The 26,487-nt window shown below is 45.5% G+C and overlaps 1 protein-coding gene across 1 annotated transcript in view; it reads left to right on the forward strand.

The window, feature by feature from the left end:
* Positions 1–26,487, forward strand: part of syne2a (spectrin repeat containing, nuclear envelope 2a) — a 62,466-nt gene that overhangs the window by 9,051 nt on the left and 26,928 nt on the right. The window contains 52 exon segments of the mRNA XM_029425833.1: positions 323–481; positions 564–1,259; positions 1,589–1,723; positions 1,934–2,071; positions 2,190–2,338; positions 2,709–3,003; positions 3,583–3,698; positions 4,055–4,169; positions 4,245–4,411; positions 5,168–5,312; positions 5,402–6,300; positions 6,502–6,660; positions 6,765–6,915; positions 7,033–7,191; positions 7,417–7,584; positions 7,687–7,788; positions 7,885–8,088; positions 8,224–8,429; positions 8,713–8,820; positions 9,549–9,831; positions 10,095–10,270; positions 10,622–10,928; positions 11,381–11,518; positions 11,620–11,949; positions 12,036–12,172; positions 12,303–12,432; positions 12,793–12,963; positions 13,043–14,242; positions 15,280–15,438; positions 16,231–16,386; positions 16,511–16,752; positions 16,852–18,889; positions 18,977–19,311; positions 19,415–19,523; positions 19,525–19,560; positions 19,794–19,994; positions 20,119–20,378; positions 20,458–20,608; positions 20,717–20,749; positions 20,751–20,861; positions 21,010–21,141; positions 21,351–21,533; positions 21,669–21,806; positions 22,247–22,432; positions 23,343–23,465; positions 23,655–23,837; positions 23,943–24,056; positions 24,621–24,722; positions 25,201–25,278; positions 25,487–25,903; positions 26,023–26,114; positions 26,196–26,364. Coding sequence (XP_029281693.1) covers positions 323–481; positions 564–1,259; positions 1,589–1,723; positions 1,934–2,071; positions 2,190–2,338; positions 2,709–3,003; positions 3,583–3,698; positions 4,055–4,169; positions 4,245–4,411; positions 5,168–5,312; positions 5,402–6,300; positions 6,502–6,660; positions 6,765–6,915; positions 7,033–7,191; positions 7,417–7,584; positions 7,687–7,788; positions 7,885–8,088; positions 8,224–8,429; positions 8,713–8,820; positions 9,549–9,831; positions 10,095–10,270; positions 10,622–10,928; positions 11,381–11,518; positions 11,620–11,949; positions 12,036–12,172; positions 12,303–12,432; positions 12,793–12,963; positions 13,043–14,242; positions 15,280–15,438; positions 16,231–16,386; positions 16,511–16,752; positions 16,852–18,889; positions 18,977–19,311; positions 19,415–19,523; positions 19,525–19,560; positions 19,794–19,994; positions 20,119–20,378; positions 20,458–20,608; positions 20,717–20,749; positions 20,751–20,861; positions 21,010–21,141; positions 21,351–21,533; positions 21,669–21,806; positions 22,247–22,432; positions 23,343–23,465; positions 23,655–23,837; positions 23,943–24,056; positions 24,621–24,722; positions 25,201–25,278; positions 25,487–25,903; positions 26,023–26,114; positions 26,196–26,364 — 12,891 coding nt within the window.

Here is a 26,487-nt window from a genome sequence, read left to right on the forward strand (position 1 = left end):
CCCTCATTGTTGTAGTATTGCATCATTTTCCATAAATCTTTAGTTGACTATGTTGCCATATATGGGAAACCTGTGGAGTGCACAGACTCTCTATGGGCGAGAATAATAAGGAAATAATGAAAAATGGGCATCTCTTCCACATACCAGCAGCGGGTATGTGTGCACACATGGTGCTAACACTGCGTTTGCGTGATTTGGGCTGAGGAATGACTTTAGGGATATATTAAAGTCCTCCTGTGAAGTTGTAAAACTATGCTAATGTTTTATTTAGGTCCTTAGAATGAAACCTTACAGTGTCAACACTCTATGTGATGCTCTCTAGGTGCTGGTCTCTCGAGGCTTGCAGCTTGAGAGCCAGGTTGTAACTGAGAGACAGGATCTGCAGGACCTTGTTGCACGAGTGCAGAACACCTCTCCTCTACAGCGCCTCAGTACCTCTGGCATGCAGGACAGGATCTCAGAGGCAGTCTCCCACTGCCAGGTCAGCTCTCTCCATGTATGGTAACTTTCAGTCTTCAACAGTTACTCGTGTTTGACTAATTTTGTATGTGTTTCTTTTATAGGAAATTCTTGGAATGTTTAGTTGCCTTGGGTTTGTGCAACATGTTGAAACAGCACAGCAGACACAGAGACAGGCAGATGCAGATGCAGGGTTGTTAGTTGTGGCCAGAACCAAACAGGTAGACCTGATTGGGAATGTTATGCTGCAAACCCAGGACCCTAGTCTGGCTTCATCTCAGATTCCATCTCAGACGCCTCAAAGGACAGCAAGTCTCCGAGGTCGGCCTAAAAACCAGCACGTGAACACACGGGAGCAACCGACCATTGTTATACCCCGTGTCAAAGTCCCGATTCTGCCTCAGCCGTTGAGGGAACTGGTGCCTCGTGATCAAACTGTAAAAGACGCTGAATCTGAAACCATGATCCAGCCTCCATCGTTTTCCAAATCCCACGCTCGAGTTGGACCAAAGTGTCCAAACAGTCCAGTTCTGTCCAAACACGAGACGAGTCCAGACCCAGAGGACAAGGAAAGCTCATCTCCCTCGCAAACAACAAGAGGGCGACCGAGCACTGTGCAGAGTGAGAAGACATCTCCACAGCCACCGGTTATGGTCCGCAGTGAAGTTCTTTCAAAAGCCCAGTCCATGGCGAGGAGCAGACTGGAGAAGGCCAGAGCTCACCTGCAAGGACGCATCCAGCAGGCCATTCAGCTGTTTGGTGGCAAAGAGCTTTCGGAGTCACAAGCCAAGAGGAAACAGGTACAGTTTTATAATAAGAAAGAGTCACTTAGTTCAGAGTTTATTCTGACCTCCGAGTCTTTACTTTCTAAAGTTTGGCCCAAAATCCACATCTGGACCTGCTAAGTGTGAGACGTTTCAGTGACTGCAAAAGCAGCGTTCCTCCTACTTGTTTCTTATCAAATGCTTAAAACAGAGCGAATGCTTTTCGTGCTACAACATCCCGACCTTGGAAACTCAAAATGAAATCCCAGAATCAGGACGCATTTTGTTTAAAGGTCTGCGCTGTTGTGCTTTGCATAGCTGCCCGTTTGTGCACTGATTGTCCAGCTCTGTGTCTTTCTGTGCAGAGAGCTTTAAAGACTCTGCAGCCTACAATCCTCGACGAGTTCCTGGCTGCTGTGGAGGGTTATGGAGCCTTTTGCACTGGACCCCAACTCCAGGACGTGATGCTGCTCGCTGACTCAGTCAGAAAGCAGTGGGAGGTATGACAGGGACACTAAAGACTGTTGCACCCACTAGAAACGAGAGTGGTATTTATCCTCTCAGCTAACTCTCAGCAAGAAAGCCAATAAAGTATTTCCTTTAAAACACTGCAGCCCAATTAATTCAGTTCCCTTTAACAGCTATGATACAGCATGAACTTGGCACCACATCTTTCTTAAAAGATCAGTTTTTGCTTCTTTGTGTCTCAGGATGTGCGCAGAGAAATGGCCGCCTTTGTTCCCATCATGTGGTCTCAGATCAGAGAGATTTCTGTTGTTCAATGTGCAACTCAAACTAACGCTCTGCACGAAGCCACTCACCACACTGACTCTTTGCTGCAGCAACAGGTATTTGTCATAACTGTGTAACATTAAGAACTAACTGTGCCGTGTGGCAGGCTGTAGGATTCTGGCAGAAGATCAGAATCCTTGATTTCAGTTTCTCAGAAGTTCACATTCCTCTCAGGTCGTCGTGGACGGAGCTGCGTCTGTTGAGGTTGAATCCCTCCAGGAGCTGTGGGGAACACTCGCACCGAGAACACCCTCCTGCCAGCTGAAGGAGTCAGATGAAGCGCAGGAAACACCACCCGGTGACGCAGCGCTCACGTCTCACTGGTAAGATAACGCTAAGGAGCTGCAGCATGAGGTGATGCGTATAACTGGAGGAACTAATAAGATCTGCATCTCTGTCTTTTCACACGTCTGCTCTCATATGACTGAATCTCAAGTGTATCTAGGGCTCTGATAAGCAAAGGAAGGTAGTGACAGTGCATAGTTATTTTATAGAATAGAACAGACGCTTGTCTTTAAACTGTGAATTACATTTAAGTTGAAATGCATCGTTTAATTAAAGCAGACGGTGTTTTCTTTAAAAGAATTATCACTCTGTAATCCTCCAAGTCTATTAATCTTAATGAGACTCCTGTCGGACGGGGTGGTTCTAAGCCCCGACCTCCCCCCTGATAAACCTTTATGAACTCCGCAGGGGACGGCAGCTCCGGGGAAACACCCCGCTGAGAGCGACTGGCGCGCAGCAGAGCAAACATCTCTCACAGAAACAAAGCGTGGACAGCCCACAACAAGACCCCTCCCCTGCGTGTGGAGCTGTGACCGTGCAGCCTCAGGGGGACATCCTCCAAGTGCGAGCTCAGGATGTCCCAGCTGCCGGCTGCGGGTCGGGGAAAAAACTAAAGTCCTCACTTCGAGCCAAAGAGCAGCAGCTGACAGCTCGTCTGCTGCACATCACAGAGAGCAAGCAGCAAAGCCAAGCTCGTGTACAGGTAGGAAGAGAGCACTCCAGAGCTTTTGTTTTTCTTCTTTCTTCTCCAGCTCGACTAGTTGTTGTACTTTGTGAGCTCTGAGAAACTATTATTTGCGATTGAAAGTTTGAAGAACTTTATTTTTTTAACCTGCAAATCATGCAAAGTGAAGTAAAAGTAACGGGAGAAGCGTCTCTGTAGGATGTATATATATATATATATATATATATATATATATATATATATATAAGTATATTTTCTTCAGTTTTTCATGTTTTCTTGATCTAAAAATGTTTCTTGTGCAGCTTTTAAAATTTGAATTTGATATGAGCCGGTTCTGTTGGTCACACAAAGTAAAATGCTTTGATGTGACTTATAGTATAAAACATAATTGCACATGTTAATGACCCTAAAGTAATCTAATTGACTTCATACATAGCATTTAAAGCGGCCTTCCTTAAGTCTTCCTGGTCAGGACAAGCCTCTTGTTTGATTGGCTGTGAGCAGCTGCAGCCACTAATCCTCAGTAATAAGCTCGCCGCTCCATCTCGTGCTCGTTTCTTCACCGGACTGTTACTATGCAACTCTCCCATCTCTCAGGCGGTTGTCAGGGGCGACACTGTGGAGACCAAGCAGGAGGCGGAGTGGACCGTCGTCCCAGAGACGTCCGCCCCCCCGCAGGAAGAGCCCTCCTCCCGACAGGAAGTTCTGGAAAGGTATGTTATCTCAGTTCTTACATGTGAAATAAAGTGACAGATTAGTGTAGTAGAATTTAACATTTAAATCTATTGTTTCTCTGACATAAGGAAGTCATTTGGATCAGCAGCACATATTTACAATGTAGCGCACATTTCCTGTATGTTGTTGCCTGTATCGCCTGTTTGTTTGTTTTCATTTAAACAACAGAATTACCCCAAACACATAACAGTCTGCCAGGAACCTTGTTTTTAGTTTCGTGAAGTAAAAAGACGCCAGCGAACTTGACGTGACACATTTTGCAGCCGGCTCTGTTCCCTCGGAGCCTTTCAGTGTCAGAGAAAGTCGTTCTGAAACAATGTGTAAATGTTTGCAGGTACAGAAAGTCCTGCTCCGTGTTTCAGTCTCAACTCCAGAAGATCAAGCAACATTTAGAAGAGTTTATCCCAGTCACCCTCTCCCCCCTGCAGAACCAGAAGAAGCAGCTGCAGGCAAGTTAAAGCATCACTTCACTATGTGATCACTTTTTGAAATCATGCAGCTAAGATGTGACTGCCCCTCAACAGACTTTAAAGCAGGAGACAGAAGCAATATGGTTTGAGTATGAGCTCCAGTGTGCTCAGCTATCCCAGTTCTCCCATCTGATGACCAGAGAAGATAAAGGCCAAGTGGAAAGTAACAGGCAGCAGCTGACTCATCAGTGGAGAGGACAACAAATGTGCCTCCAGAGAAGGTGCAGTGCACCGCTCACATCGATCAGAAGACATACAAACACTTGTAACACCTATTCTTGTTGGTAATCTTTCAAAAAAGGTTAATTTAGTAGAAACCGCACATTTTTGACTGGCAAGTAGAGCACATCAGTGCCCAGCTACATAATGGTAATAATTGTAATAATAATTGTAATATTAATATCTTAATATTATTATATAAATTATCATATTAATACTAATATTAATATTGTAATATTATTAATGATATTGGTATTAATATCAATATCAATACACATATAAATAATTTTGATATAATATTAATATAATATTAATATAATATTAATATAATATTAATATAATAATATTAATATAATAATATTAATATAATAATATTAATATAATATTAATATTATATTTAATATTATATTAATATTATATTAATATTATATTATTATATTAATATCATTCAATATCGTGACCCGACCCCGGATAAGTGGTAGATGATGGATGGATAATAATAATATTAATATTAATATTAATATTAATAATAATAATAATTATAATAATTATAATAATTATAATAGTAATAGGATTGTTGGTTTTAATTATTATTATTATTATAATTATTATAATTATTAATTATATTATTTATATTATTCAGATATATTGCAATGTATCAATGTTTCTTTTGGAAAACTTCACTGCAGAATATAATTGGACTGTAAATGTTATACTATAATTTTAGTAAAAGTTGCTTTTACTTTGGTGTGCGTCAGAATGACGTCTCTACAAAATGCTGCTGACCTGACGGAGGCTGCAGATGATCAGATGGTGCTGATCACAGAGAAGCTGGACTGGATCATCAGAGAGTCTGTGGACGTCTCCTCCGTCACTGATCCCACACTGGTATCTGATTTAAAGGTACATCTACGCTTTTTCAAACAACTAACACTTTAATTCAGAGAGTGAAACATGCAAACACTACAAGTAATCCCTCCTGCGTTTCCCAGGAGATGGATGACACACTGCGCTCTGAAATAAGAAAGCTATCAGAACGAGGCGCTGAAGAGGAAAGACTATCCACATCCCCTTCATCCCTCTGCCAGGCTCTCCACAACAGCGTGCATCATCTGGAGCAGCTCAGACAGCGGCTGGAGAAGGTTCAGTCCGCTGCACACGCTCTGCATCGCTTCCTGGCCACAGTGAGGGAAATCAAGGCCGAGATCCCGGCGCTGCTGGCAGCGCAGGACCCCAGCAGGCAGCAACATGAGGCAGACGGGGAGCAGGAGAGACACTCTTGGCAGGCAGCAATGCCGCAGAGGTTGCAGACTGCCGCGCAACAATCTGATAGTGTTGACAGCACTTTAAAGGCAGCGGGGATGACTCTGAGCATGGAGGGTGCAACAGTGACGTGCCAGGATGTGGCGACATCATTGTCCCAGCAAGTTGTGGCCATGGAGAAAGAGTTGATGGCAGGCAGGACGAGGGAGAGAACAGATGAGTTATTCCCAGTTGGAAGGAAGCAAATCCAGGAGCTGAATCCTTTGGAGATGCGTCAGATAAAAACTGATTCACAACAGCAGGGGGGAGCGCAGGAGCAGGAGCGTCCCACTCCAAGTAGGATAGAAGAGGAGGCAGGGTTGGAGGCCAAAAGGAGTAGGCTGGAAGAAGATGATGATACAAAGACACAAAGGGAGGTGGAGCACAAGACTCAGGCACGGACGTCTGAAGGGGATGTCTTAAAAGACAAAGAGCAGAGAAGAAGAAGGAGCAGCCAGGTTCAGAGAGAGGGAGAGCAGAAGGGTTTGGTCCAGAGGAGAGTTATCTTGTTGGGAGCTCTGAGGGAGATAAAGAGAGCAGCTGGGCAGCTGAGCTTCCAGGAGCCCTCCCTGCCCGCCCTGCAGCACAGGTACAACACTCATCTGGACCCAAAATACTTCTTAGTGTTGTTTAGAGTTCAGTACATCATAATGTCCATATGAATCACGATTTCTCCCTTAAATTAAGACTAAATAAAGAAAATAGCTGACATAATGAACACTAGCACCGCCTGACACGACACAACAATAATAACCCCGGATGACTCTCATGATTGTTTCACGTCCTGCAGGACACGAGCCTTGATAGAGCTGGACAGTCGTCTCGCTGGCCACCGCTCTGAGCTGCAGCTCATACGAGATGAATCCTCACAGTCAGGAATGTCTGATGTGAGTCCGACCGGAGAGGTGGAGGATGTCTGGGTGGAGGCCCAAAAAGCTGTAACTGAACGGTAAAGGGAGCGGTCTCAGTTCTTTTGTCATTTACATCAATGTCAAATGACAGCGCTTTGCTGAGTTTGGTGCATGTGTGTGTTGTGTTATGGATCACACACAGGCTGGAGCGGTGTGGCGCCCTGACGGAGCTGCTGAAGAGGTTTCAGAGCATTCGTGGGGAGCTGAGTGGGACCCTGCAGAGGGCAGAAAGCACCATCAGTGAACAAGCCTCCTACATGGGGAGAGAGAACCTGCAGAGACTGCACACCAAGGTATCCCACACTTTAATCAACATCAAGGTGCTAATGAAGAGCAGTCAACTCTGCTTCTTCATCCAGACAGTTACAGTTTGTGTGCTTCATATGTATCGTGCGTGTGTGGATTCTCAGGTCCGGGAAACAAAAGCGGAGCTGAATGGTCTCGGCGACGGCATAGAGGAGGTCCGCAGTGTCTGCAGGCAGCTTCACACTCGTCTGCGACAGATCCCAGAATGCACCGTCATCCCATTTGAGGACGAAGCGGACGCTCTCATGGACCGCTGGCTGGATGTGAGGAAGAAGAAAATAATTTCCGCTGATATATTTCTGGTTTTCTTGCAGATTATTCAGTTATTAAAGCAGGATTTACTGCACAAACAGTATCCACCCTTTAGTTTTATGTGTTGCTGCTCCCATGTGTAAACTAAAGCATCGTATAGCAGATCATCTAGGCCTAATGCTGAGTTGGGTTGTACGATGAGCGCTAACATTCATTGCAAATACAATTCTTTTAGGATATCCGAAAGGACAGATTCCCACGTTGAAAGCCTCCACCGTGGCCTGACTCTGTGGGACGGGCTCCTCCAGCTGGGAGCAGAGGTGGAGAGCTGGACGGCCAATAAACTAGCAGCGTTTGCTCAGTCTCCGTCCTTTCAGACGGAGGAAGACATCACGGCCTTTCAGGTGAAACTGCCTTTCTGTTTCATTTTGTGACACACAAGTTCAGTGTTCTCTGGATTACTCGGTTGCGTTAGACGGTGATCATCTCCCTCTATCTGTCTCCAGAGTGAGATTGTGACCCAAGAGGAGAACATGGAGCGCTTCCACCAAAGAGCCACAGAGATCCAGGCGCTGCTTCACAGCTCAGAGCCCCCGCTGGAGCTGCAGGTGCGGCATGCAGCTTCTGTGTTGAGGGTGTTTCAGGCTGATGCAGTGGATCAGATAGTCACAACAGATCTCTTGATTGATTTTTGCTTTGCTTAGGTTGTGGAGACCCAGATGAGGAAGAAGATCGAGCAGCTGAAGGAGCTTGTTTCTGAAGCTGAGGACGTTTACAGGCAGATGGTGGCTGCTACGGGACACATCACTGGCAGGATGGCAGAATGCTTCAACTCCCTGCAGAAGATTCAGGACTCGCTCCTCACTCTCAGTGGTTCTGATGCTGCAGCAGTCCTTGTGAAACTTAAGGTAAAAACTATTTAGCTTTAAAAGTGACTTAGTATACCATCAAAAGAATTAGAGAGACGTGAAGATGTGACAACGGAGCTGCTGTCTGAGGAGACGTTGAATAAGTAACTAACAGTAACGTGTGTTTCTCTACAGGATCTACTTCTTGAGCTCCAGGCGCAGGATGAGCAGGCGGAGAGTCTGCTGCAGGATGTGCATGTTCTGACCTCCATAGCGAGTCCCGTCAGCCTACAGAGTCTGTCTGCGGACGGGTCTCAGCTGCAGGAGAAAGTCAGAAACAGCCACCAGCTCTTCTCTGAGGTGGAAGAACAGACTGAGAGGAACATCCAGGATCTGGACAGGTAACACTTTCATCTTTCAATTCCAAGTCATGTATCGTGTACGGAAATGCTGATTGTCTCTTCGCAACCACGGAGCACGCAAACACACGTCAGTCAACGTAACATGCACCGTTTACGCTCTACAATAAGATGCTGGGCGGGTATTTCTCATGCTTTCTGTTTCTTTGTCTAAAAGCTGCTCGTTCACTCAACTGTTTGAAATGTGTTCATTAAGGGATTTGCATAAAGAAACAAACCCAGCAGGAAAAACCAGATTTTAAGTGACGCTGTTTGTGTGTTGTAGGCTGCAAAGGGAGGGTCAGCGTTTGCAACAATGGTTGCAAGGCGTTGAGGAAAAAGCAGCGAAAGAGGAGGATCTTAGTCTCCTGCAGGAGGAAGCGCTTCAACAAAGGTAAACTGTTAACGTGGAAATGAGCAAATCTCGTGCAGAAGTGCGAAGGTCCAAACTTTAAGTTTATCCATCAGACAGTTTGCACGCTTTTCTCACTAAACAATAGTAACATCCTCCAAAAGATAGAAAGATAAGACAATAATGTGTCTGTAAACATGTTGAGTTGGAGCCAGAAGGCGCCTGCAGTAGTTTGGTGTTTTGATGAGTCAGGGATGATGCTTGTGTCTGTTACTCCCTCGAGACGACTGACTCATCCTTAACTACATGACTGTTTCTGGTTGCGCAAAAAGTTGGAGAATTGTAGATGGAGGTATAATCAACAACACTACTTATTAAATATCCCACTTGTTGCTTCCATTAAATGTGCAGGAGCCGGCAATTTAGGCGTTACATATTTTTAAATTGAGTATAATCATGTAACCCTGATTAAACACACCGTTTGGAGAGACGAGGTCTGGAGCTGCTAGACTCAAAGTGTGTAATAAGGTGCAGCATCCTTACATATCATATGTGTACGTGTAAGCTTTAAGAGTTTACTCTGAGTTAGCTGATGCAGAAACTCAATCACAACATCCTTAAACTTAATGTTTCATTATGAAACTGTGTAGGTGAATGTGCAGCCAGAGAAGCTGCAGGTTGTGACAAGTCTCCCCTCTCTCACCAAGTTAACACGCCCTCGGTCACCTTGCCCTGACGAAGACGCTGCCCATGTGTTTCCCCCCCTGCAGGGTGACGTCAGAGGCCCTCAATCAACTTGTGTCATCCTTGCAAAGCAGCACGCTTCAGCAGTCTGCTGTGGTGGAAGAGAGCAGAGAGCTGCTGCAACGATACCGCAGCTTTCAAAGCAACGTGGCGTGGTGCGGCTCCACGGAGAAGCAGAGCTCTCCGAGTGCAGACATCGAGGTGTTTCAGACGCTCGTGAAGCCCACTCAATCCCGGGTCGGAGATCTGAGGCGAACTGTTGGTGAAAGCCTCGGCATCCAGAGTCCAGCAGAGCAGAGACTTCAGCGAGTAAGAAAACATTTCCCACAACATCAATTATGGGATTTTAACCTTCAACCTTGTTCTCACAGTTTTAAAATGTCAGCTGTTGCAGTCGTGTGTATAATGAAATACAAGGGGTGTGGCACCTTTCCTTTTACATTTGTTTCTACTTGTTCTTCAATAAGGAGTGCCCATGTGTTGCTTTTGACTCTCAGCAACAGGCTCGTCAGTCCCTGCAGCGACAGACCGTTGGGACTGCAGTTGAACTAATCTGTAATAATATATTTCAGGCTGTAGTAAGTGCGACGGTCGAGGGGGAGGCTCGTCTTAAAGAGCTCAGAGTTACTGGCAAGTGTCTGAGCCTCAGACTGTGTGACGACGATCTGAAGCGGGACATTGGGGAAAGCATTCAGACAGCAGCGGAGCAGCGGAGCGACCTTCTGCAGTCAGCTCAGCTTTATCACAGGTGAGTGGAGATGAAACCTTTGACACGGGCTTGTTTCACACCTGGATACATTGTGCTGAAGCTATTGCAGAGTCATCTTCAGCCTTACTTTTGCACATTTCACTTTCTAATAGCTCATCTATAGATACATCGTGCACGTCAGAGGCCACACAGCCATCCACTACCTGCTGCTTACCACCGACCTAAACCCTTAACGTGCTTCTCTAACACACAGCACGCCCTCCTTCATCCCAGCACACGTGTGTCTTATTCAGCAGCCTCTCCGACGCCTCTCTCCCCATACGACCATTCTGCAACGTATGTATAATAACATGTTCTGTCATGCTCTCTTTGTTTCTCCTGGTGCTTCAGTGTTGCTGATCCAGACGTCACCTCCTCGTCCCTGGCTCAGAGACAGCCGGCCTGCAGCAGAGTGGAGGAGCTCCAGCATAGAGCTGCTCAGCTCCCCACTTTGTTCCCCTGGCCCGGCGCTTCTGAGCGCAGACACATCTGCCTTCAAGCCCGTCAACTGCACGATGAGGCTGAATCCCTGCAATTAACTCTAACGAGCCTGGCTGAGCAGAGGAGGGAGCTGTTGGAACAAACCAGCGACGCCATGTGGAACGATTCGTCCTCGGCCGAGCGGGAGACCTACTGCTCACTGATGGACGAGCTGAAGGTGAAACTTCCATGTTCAAGAGAGAATCCTCTTTTAGTACAATGATTTACCAACCAGGGGTTCTTGTACCTGGAAAGATTGTATAGTAGCTTAACTAATTAAAATATATATATATATATATATATATATCCACATATTTGCATCTAGGAGGAAAATAAACATCCAAAATAAAGGACAGATCAGTGTGATGCTGATCGTTAGTGCATGTATTGTCACAGTAACCAGTAAGCTACTGAGACAGTTGGTTTATAAAAGTATATAAACAGTGACAATCCCGTTCATAACATTAAACACACATTCACTTCATGTAGCGTTAACATCCACTTTGAAATCATTTGAAACAAACACATTTCTAACATCTCACTGAACAGACTCTTGAACTCATCTGATGGAGTGTCTTTGATATGATGTGCAGTATATACGCGCTCTGACTGTGCCTGAACCGTCCACAGGGTGTGTGTTCCCGCCTGGAGGAAGGTGTGTGTGATGAGGAACAGTTCGGTCAGTCAGTGCAGGCCTGCCATCGTAAGTTGACATCCCTGCAGGAAAGGATGTCCGCCTGGCAAGCCCAGAAAGAAGCACCTCTGGAGGTGAGGTTGTGTTACATTTTATGCATTTAAACTATGAAAAATAGTTTCCTGACATTTATCCACCTTTATCTTATTTCTTTCTATCACTCTCCACTTTTCAGGCTTTGCTTCAGGAAGTAACCGACGTAGAAGAAGACCTTTTACAAATTGTAACACTGAAGGACTCCATCACAGCCAGCTCTACAGCTGAGGCCCGGGCCAGCCTCTCCCAGCAAGTCAGCGACCTACAGAACCACAAGAGGGCAGTAGACGGTAGCGTCAGAGAACATGTGGCTCTGCTCACAGAAAGCAACAACCGGAGAGTTCAACGTGTGAAGGATGAGGTCACCTGTGTTCAAACCGCTCTGAAGGACCTGGCTGAGAATCTGTGTGGGACCCGTGAAGTGTTGCCTGGAATGAGCCAGCTCAAACAGCAGTGGTGTACCATACAGGTATCGTTAAAAGAAGAACAGTGTGTAACAAGTTCATGGGGGGATATAAAAGCATAGTTTCTAACCTGAAGAAGCATCTCTCTCAGGACTGTGACTCCAGGCTGACGGAGCTGTCTGCAAGAGTTGACCACCTGCAGAAGACCGGGGAGTCCAGCGTCGCACGAGAAATGGTTCCTGCAGATGTCACTTTGAACGTTGATGCAGTTGCTAAAGATCTTGACAGGTACTTCACCTCTGCTATCAGGGACAATCAGATTTCTTTAGGTAAACCTTTCTCTATTCCAGGATGACACACGTCCGCTGTTTAATGCCAACTCGTCGTCTGTTTTCTCTCTCGTGTGTTCCCACTGCAGCCTCAGAAGCATTTCTCAACAAGAGAAGCAGGAATGTGCTGAAAACACTGCGCACAGGGTGAGACAGGACACGGGCCGGCTGCAGGAGTGGAGCCAAACAGTACAAGCTGCACCGTCGTCCATCAGCCAGGTGAAACACAGCAATGTGTCCGTGCAAGAGCTGTTCTTAAAACGCCACCGGTCCGTCCTCTGTTCAAACTGCAAGTGGAAACCTTCCCTTGTGTCGGGTACATGCTGAACATGATGGGAGGATGTGCCTCATTTTGTCAAAGCTTTGCTCTTCCTTACTGAAAACATCTTGTCACTTATTTTTCCACCTGCTGCAACCTGCAGTGCAACCATGAGGTTGATGTGTGTGACATGTGTGTGACATGTGTGTGACATGTTAACAGCTGTTGGATGCATTAGGCTGGCGTTCATGATCCTCATAGGATACATTGTCATTTGAATATATATTCTACCTGTTATTTATCTGTTTGTGCTCTCATAGGCCGCTCTGGATGAAGGTTTGTGTCTTCAACGAGGTCTTCATGAAGTGCTCACAGAACGAGAGTTTCTTCTTAACTGTCTGGGAACAAAAGTGACAAAGAAACTGGAGAAAAGTGCTTCAGATGCTCTCAGTGAAAGCACGGCTGCACTCAAAACGTTATCTAAACGCCTGGTGAGTTTCTCCTCAGTCACACAATTTCCATCCAATGTAATAATGATGGTGATGATAACAGGAGGTTCTGGTTTCACAGATCAGTCGAGGTCATGGTGAAGTGCAGTTGGACAAAGAGTTGCCAGGCAGAGTTGCAGCGTGCAGTTTTGCTTCCCCCGATGAAACTACAGCTCTGTGTCCTCCTGCTTCTTCTTCTTCTTCTTCTTCTTCTGAAAGTGGTCAGAACCCCAGTGTCACACTCCTGGTGGGACCTCCAGCGACAGAGCCACACAACTCCCCCCTTTCTACCAGTGAACAGCAATCAGAAACATTTGAGGCGGTCACAGATGCTCGAGAACGAGAGAAACACTCCGAGGACATCAGTGCGATCCCAAAGAAAGTGTTTTCAATAGTGTTGGACATGGAGCAAAATGAGAATTACAGTCCAGACTTTGAAAGCCTTCATCGGGCAGCACGCTCAGAGACATTTAAAACAGTCACTGACGCTCGAGAGAAGAAGGAATCCAGTGAGGATATCAGTGTGAGCCCAAGTAAAGTGTTTACAATAGTGTTGGACATGGAGATGCCTGAGGACCGTGTTGCAGCCAGCCGTCCAGATGTACTCAGACAGGAAGCAGAGGTGTGCGACGCTCAGCTCACAGACCAGTCAAGTATTCTTGAGAATACATCCGGACTCTTTACAACACCAACGAGTCCTGAATCAGATGAAACGGACTTGAATTATTTAATGAATGAGTCTCAAGTGTTGGACTCACTGGCAGGAAACCCTCTGGTGTTAGTATGTAGAGAATCGGAGGATTCTACAAGCGCCAGAATATCCTGCAAAGAAAAGCCAGACACCCGTGAATTAATGCACATTGAGGTGTTGAACTCCTCCAAATCATGTGGCGGTGTTACTGAATGTCTGCTCACCGGCGCACGTGCAGCAGCAACAACATCTCCGGAAGTCAAACAAGAGAAGAAGACAGATTTCTGGCACGCCGGAGAGCAAACGACGAGCTCAGTCTTGTGCACGGTGGAAGGAGAAGCTTTAACTGACACACGAATACCTGCCGGTGACAATAAACAGCTGACTGTTGCTGACACGGCACAGAGCGCAGGAACGGGACAGGAGCAGAGGGCAGACGGGGGTGACACGGTAGAAGCAAGTGACCCTGAACACACGCAGTCCAAACTTTTGAAAGGGCCAAAAAGACGAGACAAAGCTGCGCAGCTGTTTGAAGAAGGTGAATGGAAGGGACCTGCATCGCTGGAGGACACGGAGGACACACAGGGGCAGGTAGATGTCATAGTGTTGCTTCACTGGTAGAACAATCTTTTTTACGCTGAGGTTCACAAACAATGTCTGTTAATTAAAGTAAATCCCCAAAACAACCAAAGATTAGAGGAAAGTGGGGAAAGTATTCTGTAAATAACTAAATGTACCTGGAATTAAGTTGATCCGGAGAGCTGACAGGTAACGAGTGGGAGGACATGCAACAAAGATCAGCTATTCAGTATTGATGGCTGCTCTCCAGTTTTTACAACCATCAGCTCAACACACGTTGTTGAACTTGTTGAATGAACTGGATCAGAGTCTTCTGTGACCGTTAGAGTTTACTCATTCTTCATTTCTTTTGCTAATTTTCCAATTCTAGATGCATGAAAAGGACTTTATGTTTGAGTGCTTGAGATTTAACCTGAAATATTAAAGTGCACTAATAGTGTTCAGAGACTTTTGATCCAATCTGTGAGATATATCATCAGATATATGAGACTGTGGTTACAGGCAGCTTCTAGAAAGACATAATTATAACCTTCAGGATCTTCCACTTAGAGTTGTTGCATCGGTCATATGCACCAACATGTTGACACCCCACCCCACACACACACACACACACACACACACACACACTAAGAAAATCAGAAACCTGCTGCGCACTCCTCTTCCCGCTCTGTGCAGCAGGTTTCAGACGTACCTGCACCCTGCTCTAAGACACACTTTGGTCATGCCCAAAATATTTCACAAGGCACCTCCCCTGTTGTAATAACTTTGCAGTTTGTATCACGTTTTGGTGCTTTCTCGTCTTACCAAGTTAAAACAGATCACAACGAGGGAGGAAGCTCTTTAGATAAATAGACTGAGTCCTCGTCCCTCGGGGCGGACTGCTCTCTAATCACACACATTCCTGTGTTAACTGTACTGACTCGCCGGGCCACCCGTCAACATTGTAACATTTACACACTGTGGAACAGGGAAAGAACAGGAAGCTCTGTTCTTATCTGTGGACAAACACAGGGAAGAAGGAGGCTAACATGTGTCTTCTGTGTATGTAGCCGCAGATCCAAGACAGCATGGAGCCTGCGAGGACGGCGGCCGATCTGCCGGTCGAGGAGGCGACAGGCGGATCACCAGAGTCCTACAAACACAAGTCCACCATGCAGGACGTTTTGTCTGACATCCAGAGCTTGGTGGAAAAAAGTAACATCATAAATGTGAGTATCAACTTGCTGCACCTTTCTCAGAGTTAGATCTACCGTGGGGCTTGTTATGTTGCAAAACGTGTTGCTGTGTGTTAACAAACTGATTTGTTAAAGTCAGAACAGAGTGTGTGTGTGTGTGTGTGTGTGTGTGTGTGTGTGTGTGTGTGTGTGTGTGTGTGTGTGTGTGCGTGTGTGTGTGTGTGTGTGTGTGTGTGTGTGTGTGTATGAAAGGTTACAGTCTGAACTGAGGGAGTTCATGTAAAATAAAAGGTTACTTATTCATTGTTTGTGGTACTGGTGTGTACACAGTATGTTTAATGGGCATAGAAATGAAAATTTTAGATTTAAACATAACTGCGTAGTATTTTGAGACCAAGAAGTCTCATCTAATAAACAGTGAGCAGATAAGAGCGGCAGTGTTTTGATGGATGTTTGTGTATATTCCCATGATGCTGCTGGCAGGAAGGTCCACAGGATGGACCCAGGAGATGCAATGACTTCCTGCAGGGTCATTAGTGGGTATAATTACTCACTGACACGGTTTTGATGCCAAGTATAGCCTTGAAAAAGGAGAAAAGCAAAAGTAAATCAAGCAAACTAAACTTGAAGGAAATGAATACAACTTTAGTAATCAGTTAGCAATAATACCATCAAGTCCGAGCTCCTCAAGACAAACAGTTTGTGAAGACATGAACTTGGGCTTCACGCACTTTTGTAACATTTATCATTTTCATCAATTAATCATAATGGGCAGATGAACTGACATACAGTGCAGTGTTTTACCCATTGTGTTTGTTACAATAGCGGAACCCACACATTGATTTGAACTGGTACCTGAAGTCCTCTCCGGGTGAACCTGAGATTCGATTGGTACGAACTGTCCAAAAGGTTCTGGCATGTCGTTATCAACCAGCACAACTCGACGTCCCCGTAATGGCCAAACAACTGCAGGAGGCAGAGGTATGCACGTCTGCTAAACCCTTTTCCTTTGTTGTGACAAATGTACTTAACTTTCTCTAAATGAAGTACAAAATACAAAAGATGTCCCATCGTTCTATCTGTCGTCCCGCTCTGTCTGCTGTAGGACTACAGGCGCTGTGTGCAGGAGCAAGTTGCTACTATGAAGAGCATGAGCGCTGCCAGGATTTGTCACCCAGATGCCTTGAGCAGAGTTGAAGGACAGTGCAGTGCTGCGCTGCTGGACGCCTCTGCCACTGTGCAGGTCAAAGCAGCACAGCTGGATCAGGTCCAACAGTACCACAAACAGATGAAGATCACCAGAGCTTTCCTGGAGGTTGTAGCAGCTGAGAAGGACAAGATAACCTTGTGAGTTATGGTTTGATTTTAAAGTGAGGTTTTACTCTAGTTGACATTCATTTATGTACCATAAACAATACATATTCTTTTGTTGGGTTTTTATTTCAGAAGTACTTTGGGAAGCAGTGCCCTTCAAGCTAACAGACTCCAGGTCCTGCTGCACACCATGGTACAGAAGAAAGTCTTTATGGAAGAGCTCCTCCAGTTAAGTAGCCAATTGTTGGTCCATTTGAGCGACGCTGAGAGTTCAGGTGCTCTTCCAGCCCAGCTTGGAGATGTCCAGGAGGAATGGAGGCTTTTAGAAGGAAGCATCAAAAGAGCTCTTCAACATGCCTCAAGCTCCACCTCTCAGTCCTCTCTCCTATTAAAAGAGGCCGAACTGCTTAAAGCTAAGCTTGAAGCGTTTCGAAAATCCAACTTTCAAAGCCATGAAAACAAAAGCGCTTTAGAATTTGTTTGTCTGACAACAGACATAAAACTGTACAACCAGCTTTACTTGCACTTACAGTCCCAATCAGACGCTCTCGTTCATTTCTATCTGGGTCAGAAAGAGAAGGATGAGATCAAACATAGTCTTCAGGAACTGGGGTCTTTGCTAAATGTCACCAGGAGCAAGCTTGGCACTCCCACAACCAGCGGTGGCGATAATTCTTCAGCTAAGATCAGCAAGCAATTACAAGACTTGATCATATGGGCCAAGCAGGCAGAAAACCACATCTCTATCGGGAAAAAGTTAGCCCTTTTCCCCGAGGAGGCTCGTAATCAGATTGTTGAAATGAAGAAATTTAAGACCGATATTTGGTTTAGAAGATCCAAGATGCAGGTGGAAGTTGAGCAGATGAAAGATGTAGTCACTGATATGGAAAAGGAGGAAAGTGACCAAGAGTTGAAGACAATAGCAGACCTCTATGAAGCCATCGCTGACAGCTTGGATCATGTTCTTGACACCATGAAGAAAGATCTGCAGGAGAGGGAGAAACTGTTGTGCCAGCTTGCTAGCATGGAGGCCTGGCTAGTAGAAACGCATGCCGAAAGAGACCCATGTGCCCATGTTGACAATGTTTCAAAAGCTGACATCGGAAAGCTGGAGAGTGAGATGAAAAGTCATAAATCAGCCACAATGGAGATAGAGAGCCAACTAAAACAGGTGGAAACAATGGAAGACAGTTGCAGGGAAATAGCTGTTGGGTTGAGTCCAGGAGAGAGCCGCTACCTTGTCAATAGACTGTCTGGCCTTCGCACAGAATTAGACGGATTGCTCGCTCATGAGAAAGCAGCCAGCTGGGAATTAGAAGAGCTGATTCATGAGCGAACCACTTCAGATGACGAGTTATCGACCATCCAGGCTAGCTTAAAGCAAATTTCCACTGATTTGGAGCAGCAAAGGTTCCCTTTAACACAAGAAACACTTTCAAAAATTGAACATCTGAAGCACATGCTAATGGAGCATCAGTGTCAAGTACAAGAGCTTCAGCACTGCCAGGAGGCCAGGCGAAACTCGCTGCTGTGCACCATTGGGGAACTGCAAGACCATTGCAAAGCTCTTAGTGTTAATACCATTGAGCAAGACAAATATCAGCACATGAGGAGACAAATGGAGGAATCCAGGGACATTGCCAAAGAGCAAATTGAATTGGCCAAAGATAAAACACTCAGTGTGGGTGAGAGGGTCAGACTATGCCAAACACTCTTGATTGAACTTCCTCTGGTGAAGACACAGTGTCAGGAAGCAGCAGACCAATTGGAGGCCATAGCTCATGACTTGTACCCATCTGAATATACTTCAGAGAAGCAGAGGATTCACCACACAGTGGAAACTTTAGTCTCTTGGGAGCATTCGGTCACAGTTGATATCAAAAACCTAGAGGCCAAGCTTCTGCTCGGTCTGCGTTTTTCCTCCGAGCTTCCTGCCTTAATAGAGCTTTTCCTAACAACAAGAGAGGAGCTGGAGGGAGCCGAACCAGTAACTCCAGATGAAAAAGCCATAGATATTGCACTAAGAAGGAACTGGATTGTTTGGAGGAATATGGAGTCTGGGATGAGGGTGTTAGAAGGTCTGGGACGGAAGGAAAAAATGAACCTGAAGAGCTACAAGGAACTGTACTCTCTTAGGGATGGAACCATGCAAGAGTGCCATTTACGAATGGTAAGCTTGAATGTTTTACTTTGCAATTCAAACTATTTTGTTCTGTTTCTCTAAACTAAGCCTGATCATGTAACATGTATCCAACAGGAGAGTTTATGCCAGGCGAGAGAGTCCTTGAAAGACTACCAGTGGGCTGCTCAGGGAGCAATAGGCTTCCTCCATAATGCAGAAGCCACCTTCTTATCAGCTTCTGGAGGGTTTTTGGACTGTACTGAGGAACAAAGACAGACTCGGCAGGCTCTAGAAACTCTTGAAGATGGATTTCAGGCTCACATCTGCCACCTTGTGGAACTGGTGCCGCAACAAGCCTGCCTGTCCCGCCCGAAGACAGAGCAGCTGCACATCAGCGTCCTCAGTCAGCTGTTGGTGGGCCGAGCCGTGCTGGAGGCCCAGGCCCAGCTCAGGCTGGAGTCCTTGCAGAGGTACCGGCTATTCTTACCTCATTGAAGTTCTTCTGTATAGCTTTTGTCTTCAGTATTTCTCTGTTTTTCTAAGTAAAACACCTAAAAGACACATTTCTCACAGGTGTGAAATAAGACAACAAAGTCACAGAAAGTGCCATGAAGACATACGTCACCGCCTCTCAAGGCTTGAAGCCAAGCTCTCACAATGTGCTGCAGAACAAGTGACGTCAGTATGACAAATGTGTCGCCCAACAAAAAGCAGCTAAGGTAGGTTTGATGCAGCAGTATTCTGCTGGGGATAAGCTAATGCCTCTAAAGGATTTGTCTACATATTGGATATACTTGTGCCTAGTTTCTTTTCACAATTTACAATTGGTAGCAGAATTGTAAATTGATGTACTGAAGCTGTTAAAGCACCTCTTTGCCTTGTTTGGAGTTCCACATGTACCATTGTCTGCCTTCAAACTTTTATTTGAGCTTCATCTCATCTCTACACAAAGCTTCTGATGGAAGGTCTCCGCAGCCTCGCAGGTAAGATAGAAGAACTGAGAACTGGATGTCCGATGCAGGGCTGTGGTGTTGGAAAGGACAGGGAGTTGGGCGCCCTCTGGAGGCGCTGGGTGTCACTACGCCGCGGTGTCGGCCTGCTGATGGCACACACAGAACAGAGAGGGGAGGAATGGAAGGACATCACAACAAGTGTGAGTTTTACCAACAACAAACTTTTGCAATTTTGTATGTATATATGTATATATATATATATGTATATATATATATATATATATATATATATATATACTGAGGATTAAATGCCATTTTCTTTAGATGGAGCAGTGTTGCAGCGTTTTGGCCTGTCTTCAGTCTGACGTTCCCGACTCCTCCACTCTGAGCTTCACTCAAGAGAAACCTCTGGAGCATCTGGCTCAAGCCGAGATGCACCAGACCGGGCTGGAGCAGGAGCAGCAGGCCTTAGCCTCTCTGGAGCATCGACTGGAGCACGCCCTGAGCTTATCTAGTTCCCAGGAGCCCATCAGCCCTGGACCTGTTGGCAAAACACTAGTGAAGATCCAAGAGAATGTCAGGAGGTGAGGTTTGTTTAATACACGTGTGGAAAGTGATTACTCACTAATGTCAGAGGTGCTCAGATGATACTGTTCTCCACAGCTTGAAAGAGAGAAACCTGCAGGTGGTAGCTGCAGCCCAGGCAGAGGAGAGAGAGAGAGAGCATGTCCAAGAGGAGATAGGAGAGGTGGTGCAACACATGTTCGCCCTTCTTCCCTCGCTGGAAGCCTGTTCGAGTCTATACAAACAGCAGGTCAGGCTCCTTTTCTATGCGTTATACTCCAAGCTTGAACATTGGGGTGTGAGATGTGTATGAAAGCGCATGTGACACTAACTAAAACTAACATTTCCACTCTGACAGGAGCTCAGAAAGGATTTGTCCTCCCAGAAAACCAAAGCTCAAGTGTATCATGGACGGCGTGCAGAGCCGGTATACTGAGGTACCAGCTGATATCAGCCGAATGTTGCAAGAAGTTCAGCTGTCTCTACAAAGAGAAGAGGAGAAGGTAACGAGAAACAGGAAGTCTTTCTTAATGTCACAGCAACAATTTCCGACCAAAACCTCTTATATATTTCTGTGTGTGTGTGTGTGTGTGTGTGTGTGTGTGTGTGTGTGTGTGTGTGTGTGTGTGTGTGTGTGTGGTCATTCTACAGCTCACGGAGAAGACGAACCCAGTTCGGAAGCTGGCTGGTGAAGTGGTGGAGTTGGGTTCTGGTTTGGATAAAGTGAAAGCGTTACTGAAGCAAAAGAGTGCAACAGTGAATGACGCTCAAAATGTTCTCAAGGTGTGAGTCCATGTTTGCTTGTGTGTCTGTGAATGTTACTATAACGCATGAGTTGAGAGTTTAAACATGTTTTACAGTAAGCACTAATATTAGCCTCTGATAGCGATGTCAGCTATAGGAAGGAACTACTGTACGGTGTTGCAGGCTGATGACAACGATTACATGGCCACTTCAAAGTCCCTGCATACTTTACATTGTTTGTCCTCCAGCACGCTTGGGATGAGCTGGATGCATGGCACAGCCGCTTGATGCTCCTGGAGAGCCAGGTGCAGGATCTTGCGGAGGAGCATCCAGAACAAGCCCACCTGCTCTTCGACAAACTCACCCAACCACTGCAGCTCTACCAAGACACGGCGCAGATGACCGAGCAACGCACCGCCTTCCTCAGCAAGGTCAGACACACGTGTTATATTTACAACGTATTTCAATGCAGGAAAAGTGGTGATGTGAGATCTCACACGCCGAGGGAACAATTCAAAAATCTCTTTCATTCTGCTTCCTTTACATTTTCTTTACTGCTTCGTCAGATCCCCGCCTGTCTTCAGGAGTTTGAAGACATTCTGTACGGCGCCACCTGCTGGTTGGACGAGGCCCAGTCGTGGCTGAGTGCTGCCTGCTCCTTCACAACAGCCAGAGGCCTCCAGAATCATGCAAACTCCCTGCAGGTCAGTGAGAGCAAGCGTATGTATTCAACACCCACATTAGAGTATAGTTTTCTTTATATGGGACATGTTGTGCTTATTTTCAGGTTCAAACTTGTATATTTGGTTTCCACTACTACATGTTTACACACATGTTTAACTTTTATTTCTCTCGTACTGTCTGCCTGACATCTGTATTCACCCTTGCCTGTCTCTTTAAGCCCCCTCCCAGTAAAGCCCAATCTGCTCTGAATACCTGTAGCTGCACTGTACACCTGTATATTGTGTACAGTTCTTATATAGCACCTACAGCTGCTTTAACAATTGTACTATTTCGTACCGCACATTTCTGACTTCATCAGTCCCCCTTGATAGAAATCATTTGATATTGACCGCGGTATCCACAAGCAATGTTCACATGTTTCATGTTAATGAAGAATTTCATTTGAAACCCTGAACTGCAGCTGGTGCTGGACGACTCTGAGAGGATCAGACACGCCCTGCGGGACTTCAGGCCGGTCCTGGACGAGATCTCTGCTGTGTGTGACATCAGCACCCACGAGGAGAGGGTGACGCAGAACTACCAACAAGTCCACAACATGCAACGCAAGATCCTGGAGCCACTGGAGCAGCTGCTGCAGGCTGCTGTGGTGAGATTTCTTAAAGAGAAGAAATTGAGGTTGTGAGTGACCCCAGGTAGTTGTGAGGTGAAACTGGAATGTTGTTGTTTACATGTTGAGAGAGAGAGAGAGAGAGAGAGAGAGGGAGAGAGAGACACAGAGAGGGAGAGAGAGACACAGAGAGGGAGAGAGAGGGAGAGAGAGACACAGAGAGGGAGAGAGAGAGAGAGAGAGACAGAGAGACACAGAGAGGGAGAGAGAGAGAGAGAGAGACACAGAGAGAGAGAGAGAGAGACAGAGAGACACAGAGAGGGAGAGAGAGGGAGAGAGAGACACAGAGAGAGACACAGGGACAGAGGGAGAGACACAGAGAGAGACACAGGGACAGAGGGAGAGAGAGAGAGACACAGAGAGAGACACAGGGACAGAGGGAGAGAGAGACACAGAGAGAGAGAGAGAGAGAGAGAGAGAGAGAGAGAGAGAGAGAGAGACACAGAGAGAGACACAGGGACAGAGGGAGAGAGAGACACAGAGAGAGAGAGACAGAGAGAGAGAGAGAGAGAGAGACACAGAGAGAGACACAGAGAGAGACACAGGGACAGAGGGAGAGAGAGACACAGAGAGAGACACAGGGACAGAGGGAGAGAGAGACACAGAGAGAGAGAGACAGAGAGAGAGAGAGAGAGAGACAGAGAGAGAGACACAGGGACAGAGAGAGAGACAGAGAGAGACACAGGGACAGAGAGAGAGAGACAGACTGACAGACAGTCAGAGTCAGAGACAGAGGTCTCTCTGTCTCTGACTACACAGTCCTCAGACAGAATGAACCCAGAGATATTATCGCTACACTGTGTGGCTGCTGTTATTTTTCTTTTCTTATGATATTCAGTGAAAGAGAAATGAAATCAGTAGCATCTTGTAAATGCATGCTTCATTTCAGGTGGTGGAGGCATTAGAAGTAGAGCTGAAGACCATGGAGAAGAATGTCCCGAAGATCCAAGCGATTTTATCCTCTGTGGACAACTCCAACATAACTTTGACGGAGCATCTTCAAGATCGACAGGTGATACAATGCCTTTATAATTCATATATATATATATATATATATATATATATATATATATATATATATATATATTTGACATGTAGGCTGTGCATTTACTACATGTAGATGTTTCTAAATGTATCTCCTTTAAAACAACATTAAACAAGTAATAGTAAATGAACCCGTTGTTCCTGTTTGAACCTGCAGGTGATCCTGGCCACCATGCAGTCAATGTGGAGGACATGGGAGCAGATGGAGAGGTGCAAAGGAGAGCTCCACCTCCCACAAGGAGCAGGGGACAGCCTGCTGGTCTTCTCCAGAGCCAGACTGCTGCTGCAGCCGCTGAAGGAGCTCGAACAACTCACCCAGCAACAAGCCACGCTGCTGGAGGTACAGCATGAAGGCTGAATGTGCACAGACACCAGAGTGCTGATCTTATGTTGTTTGTCATTAACTTTCTCCCTTTGGTTTCGTTTGTCTCTTTCGCCGACGTAGAACAAGATTAGGGAGGAGAAAGAAACCTGTAGGGATCCTGGCATCACTGCAGTCTCTGAGCCTCCTGAAGAAATGCAACATCCAGACAGATTTCCAAAAAGACTCTCAGTCCAGGTAACACAGTTATAATAAAGCCTCAAGCAGCAGCTAAAACAACAACACTACCGTAGATCTTTTCATTTAGCCAATTATTTCCTCTCTAATCAACCTTTTGCAGCACTTTTAATTCAACTGGGAAGTCAGAACTAAAACATGCAGCATCCGTCCTACTGGGCTGTAAGGCCACAAGGCTCAACTTAGATCCTTTATTGTCTGTTTTTGGGGGATTTATTCTCTAATTGTCCTGCTATAGAAACCCAAGAGTGGCGAACTACATATTATATATTGTGCATGACATACAGAACGATCATGTGGACTCGGCTTCGCTCAGTTAGCACTAATACAATATAAAGAATATATATAAAGTGGGTAAATGAACATGCATTAGACTCCATTAGTTAAGCTCAGTATAGTTTATACTCAACAAGAAGTTTAATCATCTTCCACGTAAAATAACGCACTCCGATGTTGCTGCGATATTAAAGAAAAGTCACATTTAAGATAATTTAGAAACGTGACGTCATTAGAAGGACGATTTATTCCTTTTTTTAAATCACATTTCATTCGCCCTTATAAAAGCAGGAGGTGTTTGGGGTGTCTAATTCAGAGGAAGAGGAAGACGAGGAAAACGAGAGTTGTCACTCGTCGTCCTCTGACACACTAACGTGCAGTATTCCAGAGGTAAACATTGAACAGAGAGCATGTTTCTGGGTACCTCTTTATTCGGGGTTTCATTCCAACTGTGAAAAACTATTATTTAAAAATCACCCAATTTGACCCGAAACTCTCAAATACAGACATTTAAAAACACACGTTCTTATTCTGTGTCTTGGAATGAAACGGAACATTTCTTGGGCTCCTTCTTCTCGTATTTTTCCTTCTTTTTATTCATATTTTGATTCACATAATAATTTAAAACTTGAGCGTTGCTTCTCTTTCCTGTGGTGTTGGTGATTTTGGAAGATTTCTGCATGTTTATATGAAGCTGTTACAGGCATCAATGCACCCTGACAGAGGCAGCTGCTTAAAATATGTTGCTCCTTTTACACACACACACACACACACACACACACACACACACACACAGAAAATGGCATGTGTGTGTGTGTGTGTGTGTGTGTGTGTGTGCATTTGTATATTAATGCGATCCCTGTGTTAGGACCCGGAGGAAACACTCAACGCTTCAGATGTGCAAACTGAAGATATTGCAGACATTAGGCAACTGTCAGAAGTTAAGGTAAATTATATTTTTTATTTCACAGGTTGGACTTGTTTGATGCGCACTTTGGTCATTTGGCACATTTGTTATTAAATCCTTCCATTTAAATGTTTTACACACAAATGAACATCGCAGTAACGATGATGTCTGCCCTTGTATTTAATCCCTGATTGTTACTCACTGCTCATGTTCAGGAGCATCTTGATTAATCTGGTTTCTCTTTCAGGCCCCGGGGAGTTCTCGGTTCTCCTCTGAAGGGGAGACGAGCTCAGAAGGAGCTGACGCTGAGCTTTTATCTGTGAAGCCTGAGCTTCATATAAAACATCCTGCATCACAAAATGAGGAAACTGAATCAATAACAATGGATTCCAAAGCCGATGTTGGTAAAGCATTGGATCCTGAGAGTGTGACGGCTGCAGACGAGTTTCCTGCGGCTGCCACTCTGGACCGACACGGATCACTGGAACGCGAAGCTCTTGTCGACCATCATGCAAAGTCCCTTCAGGCGGAAGCTGCAGTGGAAGACATTAGACTGATTCCTGCAAGACCAAGAAGTCTGTTCACTGCCACGAGAGCATCTGATGAGTTCATGGAGGAGGGAGATGAACATCTGTCTTTGTCCACAGCTCCTCATCAACAGCTGGTAAATGTGTGAGAAAGAAAAGAGACTTTTAAAAAGATTCTCAAACAAGTTTAGTTTTAAAGCCCTGAACATGAATTTTGTCAAATGAGACGTTTCTCTTATTTCTCTTCAATGTCCAGGATACTCTCAACGTATCGAAGGAGCAAAGGGAAGTTGGTCATAACGCTTTGGTGGAAGAATCCCAACAGGAGTCATCAGAGGAGCCGATCAGGTAAAAGACAAAGTGCCAGTCAAATGTACAACTCACATGCACACGGCAGAGCGTAGACTGTGTGTTCCCTTTGGTCCCTAGTTTGTCTGGACATGAAGAAGAAGAAGAAGAAGAAGAAGAAGAAGAAGAAGACAAAGAGCAGCTGAGGTGGAGTCGACTTCACACCCAGATCGCTCAAAAACTGAGCACTTTGAACAAAGAGAAGGAGGAGCATCAGATCCACTCAGAGGACGGGTCGACCCTTGACAAGGTGAGAAAATACAGAAAACGTCTCGAACCTCTGGAAAGCAGGACGAGGAAGAGACGAGCGTGGCTGCGCTCCTTTCATTTCACAAGTGTATATAATGTAGTAAGAGGAACCGACGATGTATGC

This window comes from Cottoperca gobio, chromosome 24 (genome assembly GCF_900634415.1).
Source record: "Cottoperca gobio chromosome 24, fCotGob3.1, whole genome shotgun sequence".
In the NCBI taxonomy this organism is placed as follows: domain Eukaryota; kingdom Metazoa; phylum Chordata; class Actinopteri; order Perciformes; family Bovichtidae; genus Cottoperca; species Cottoperca gobio.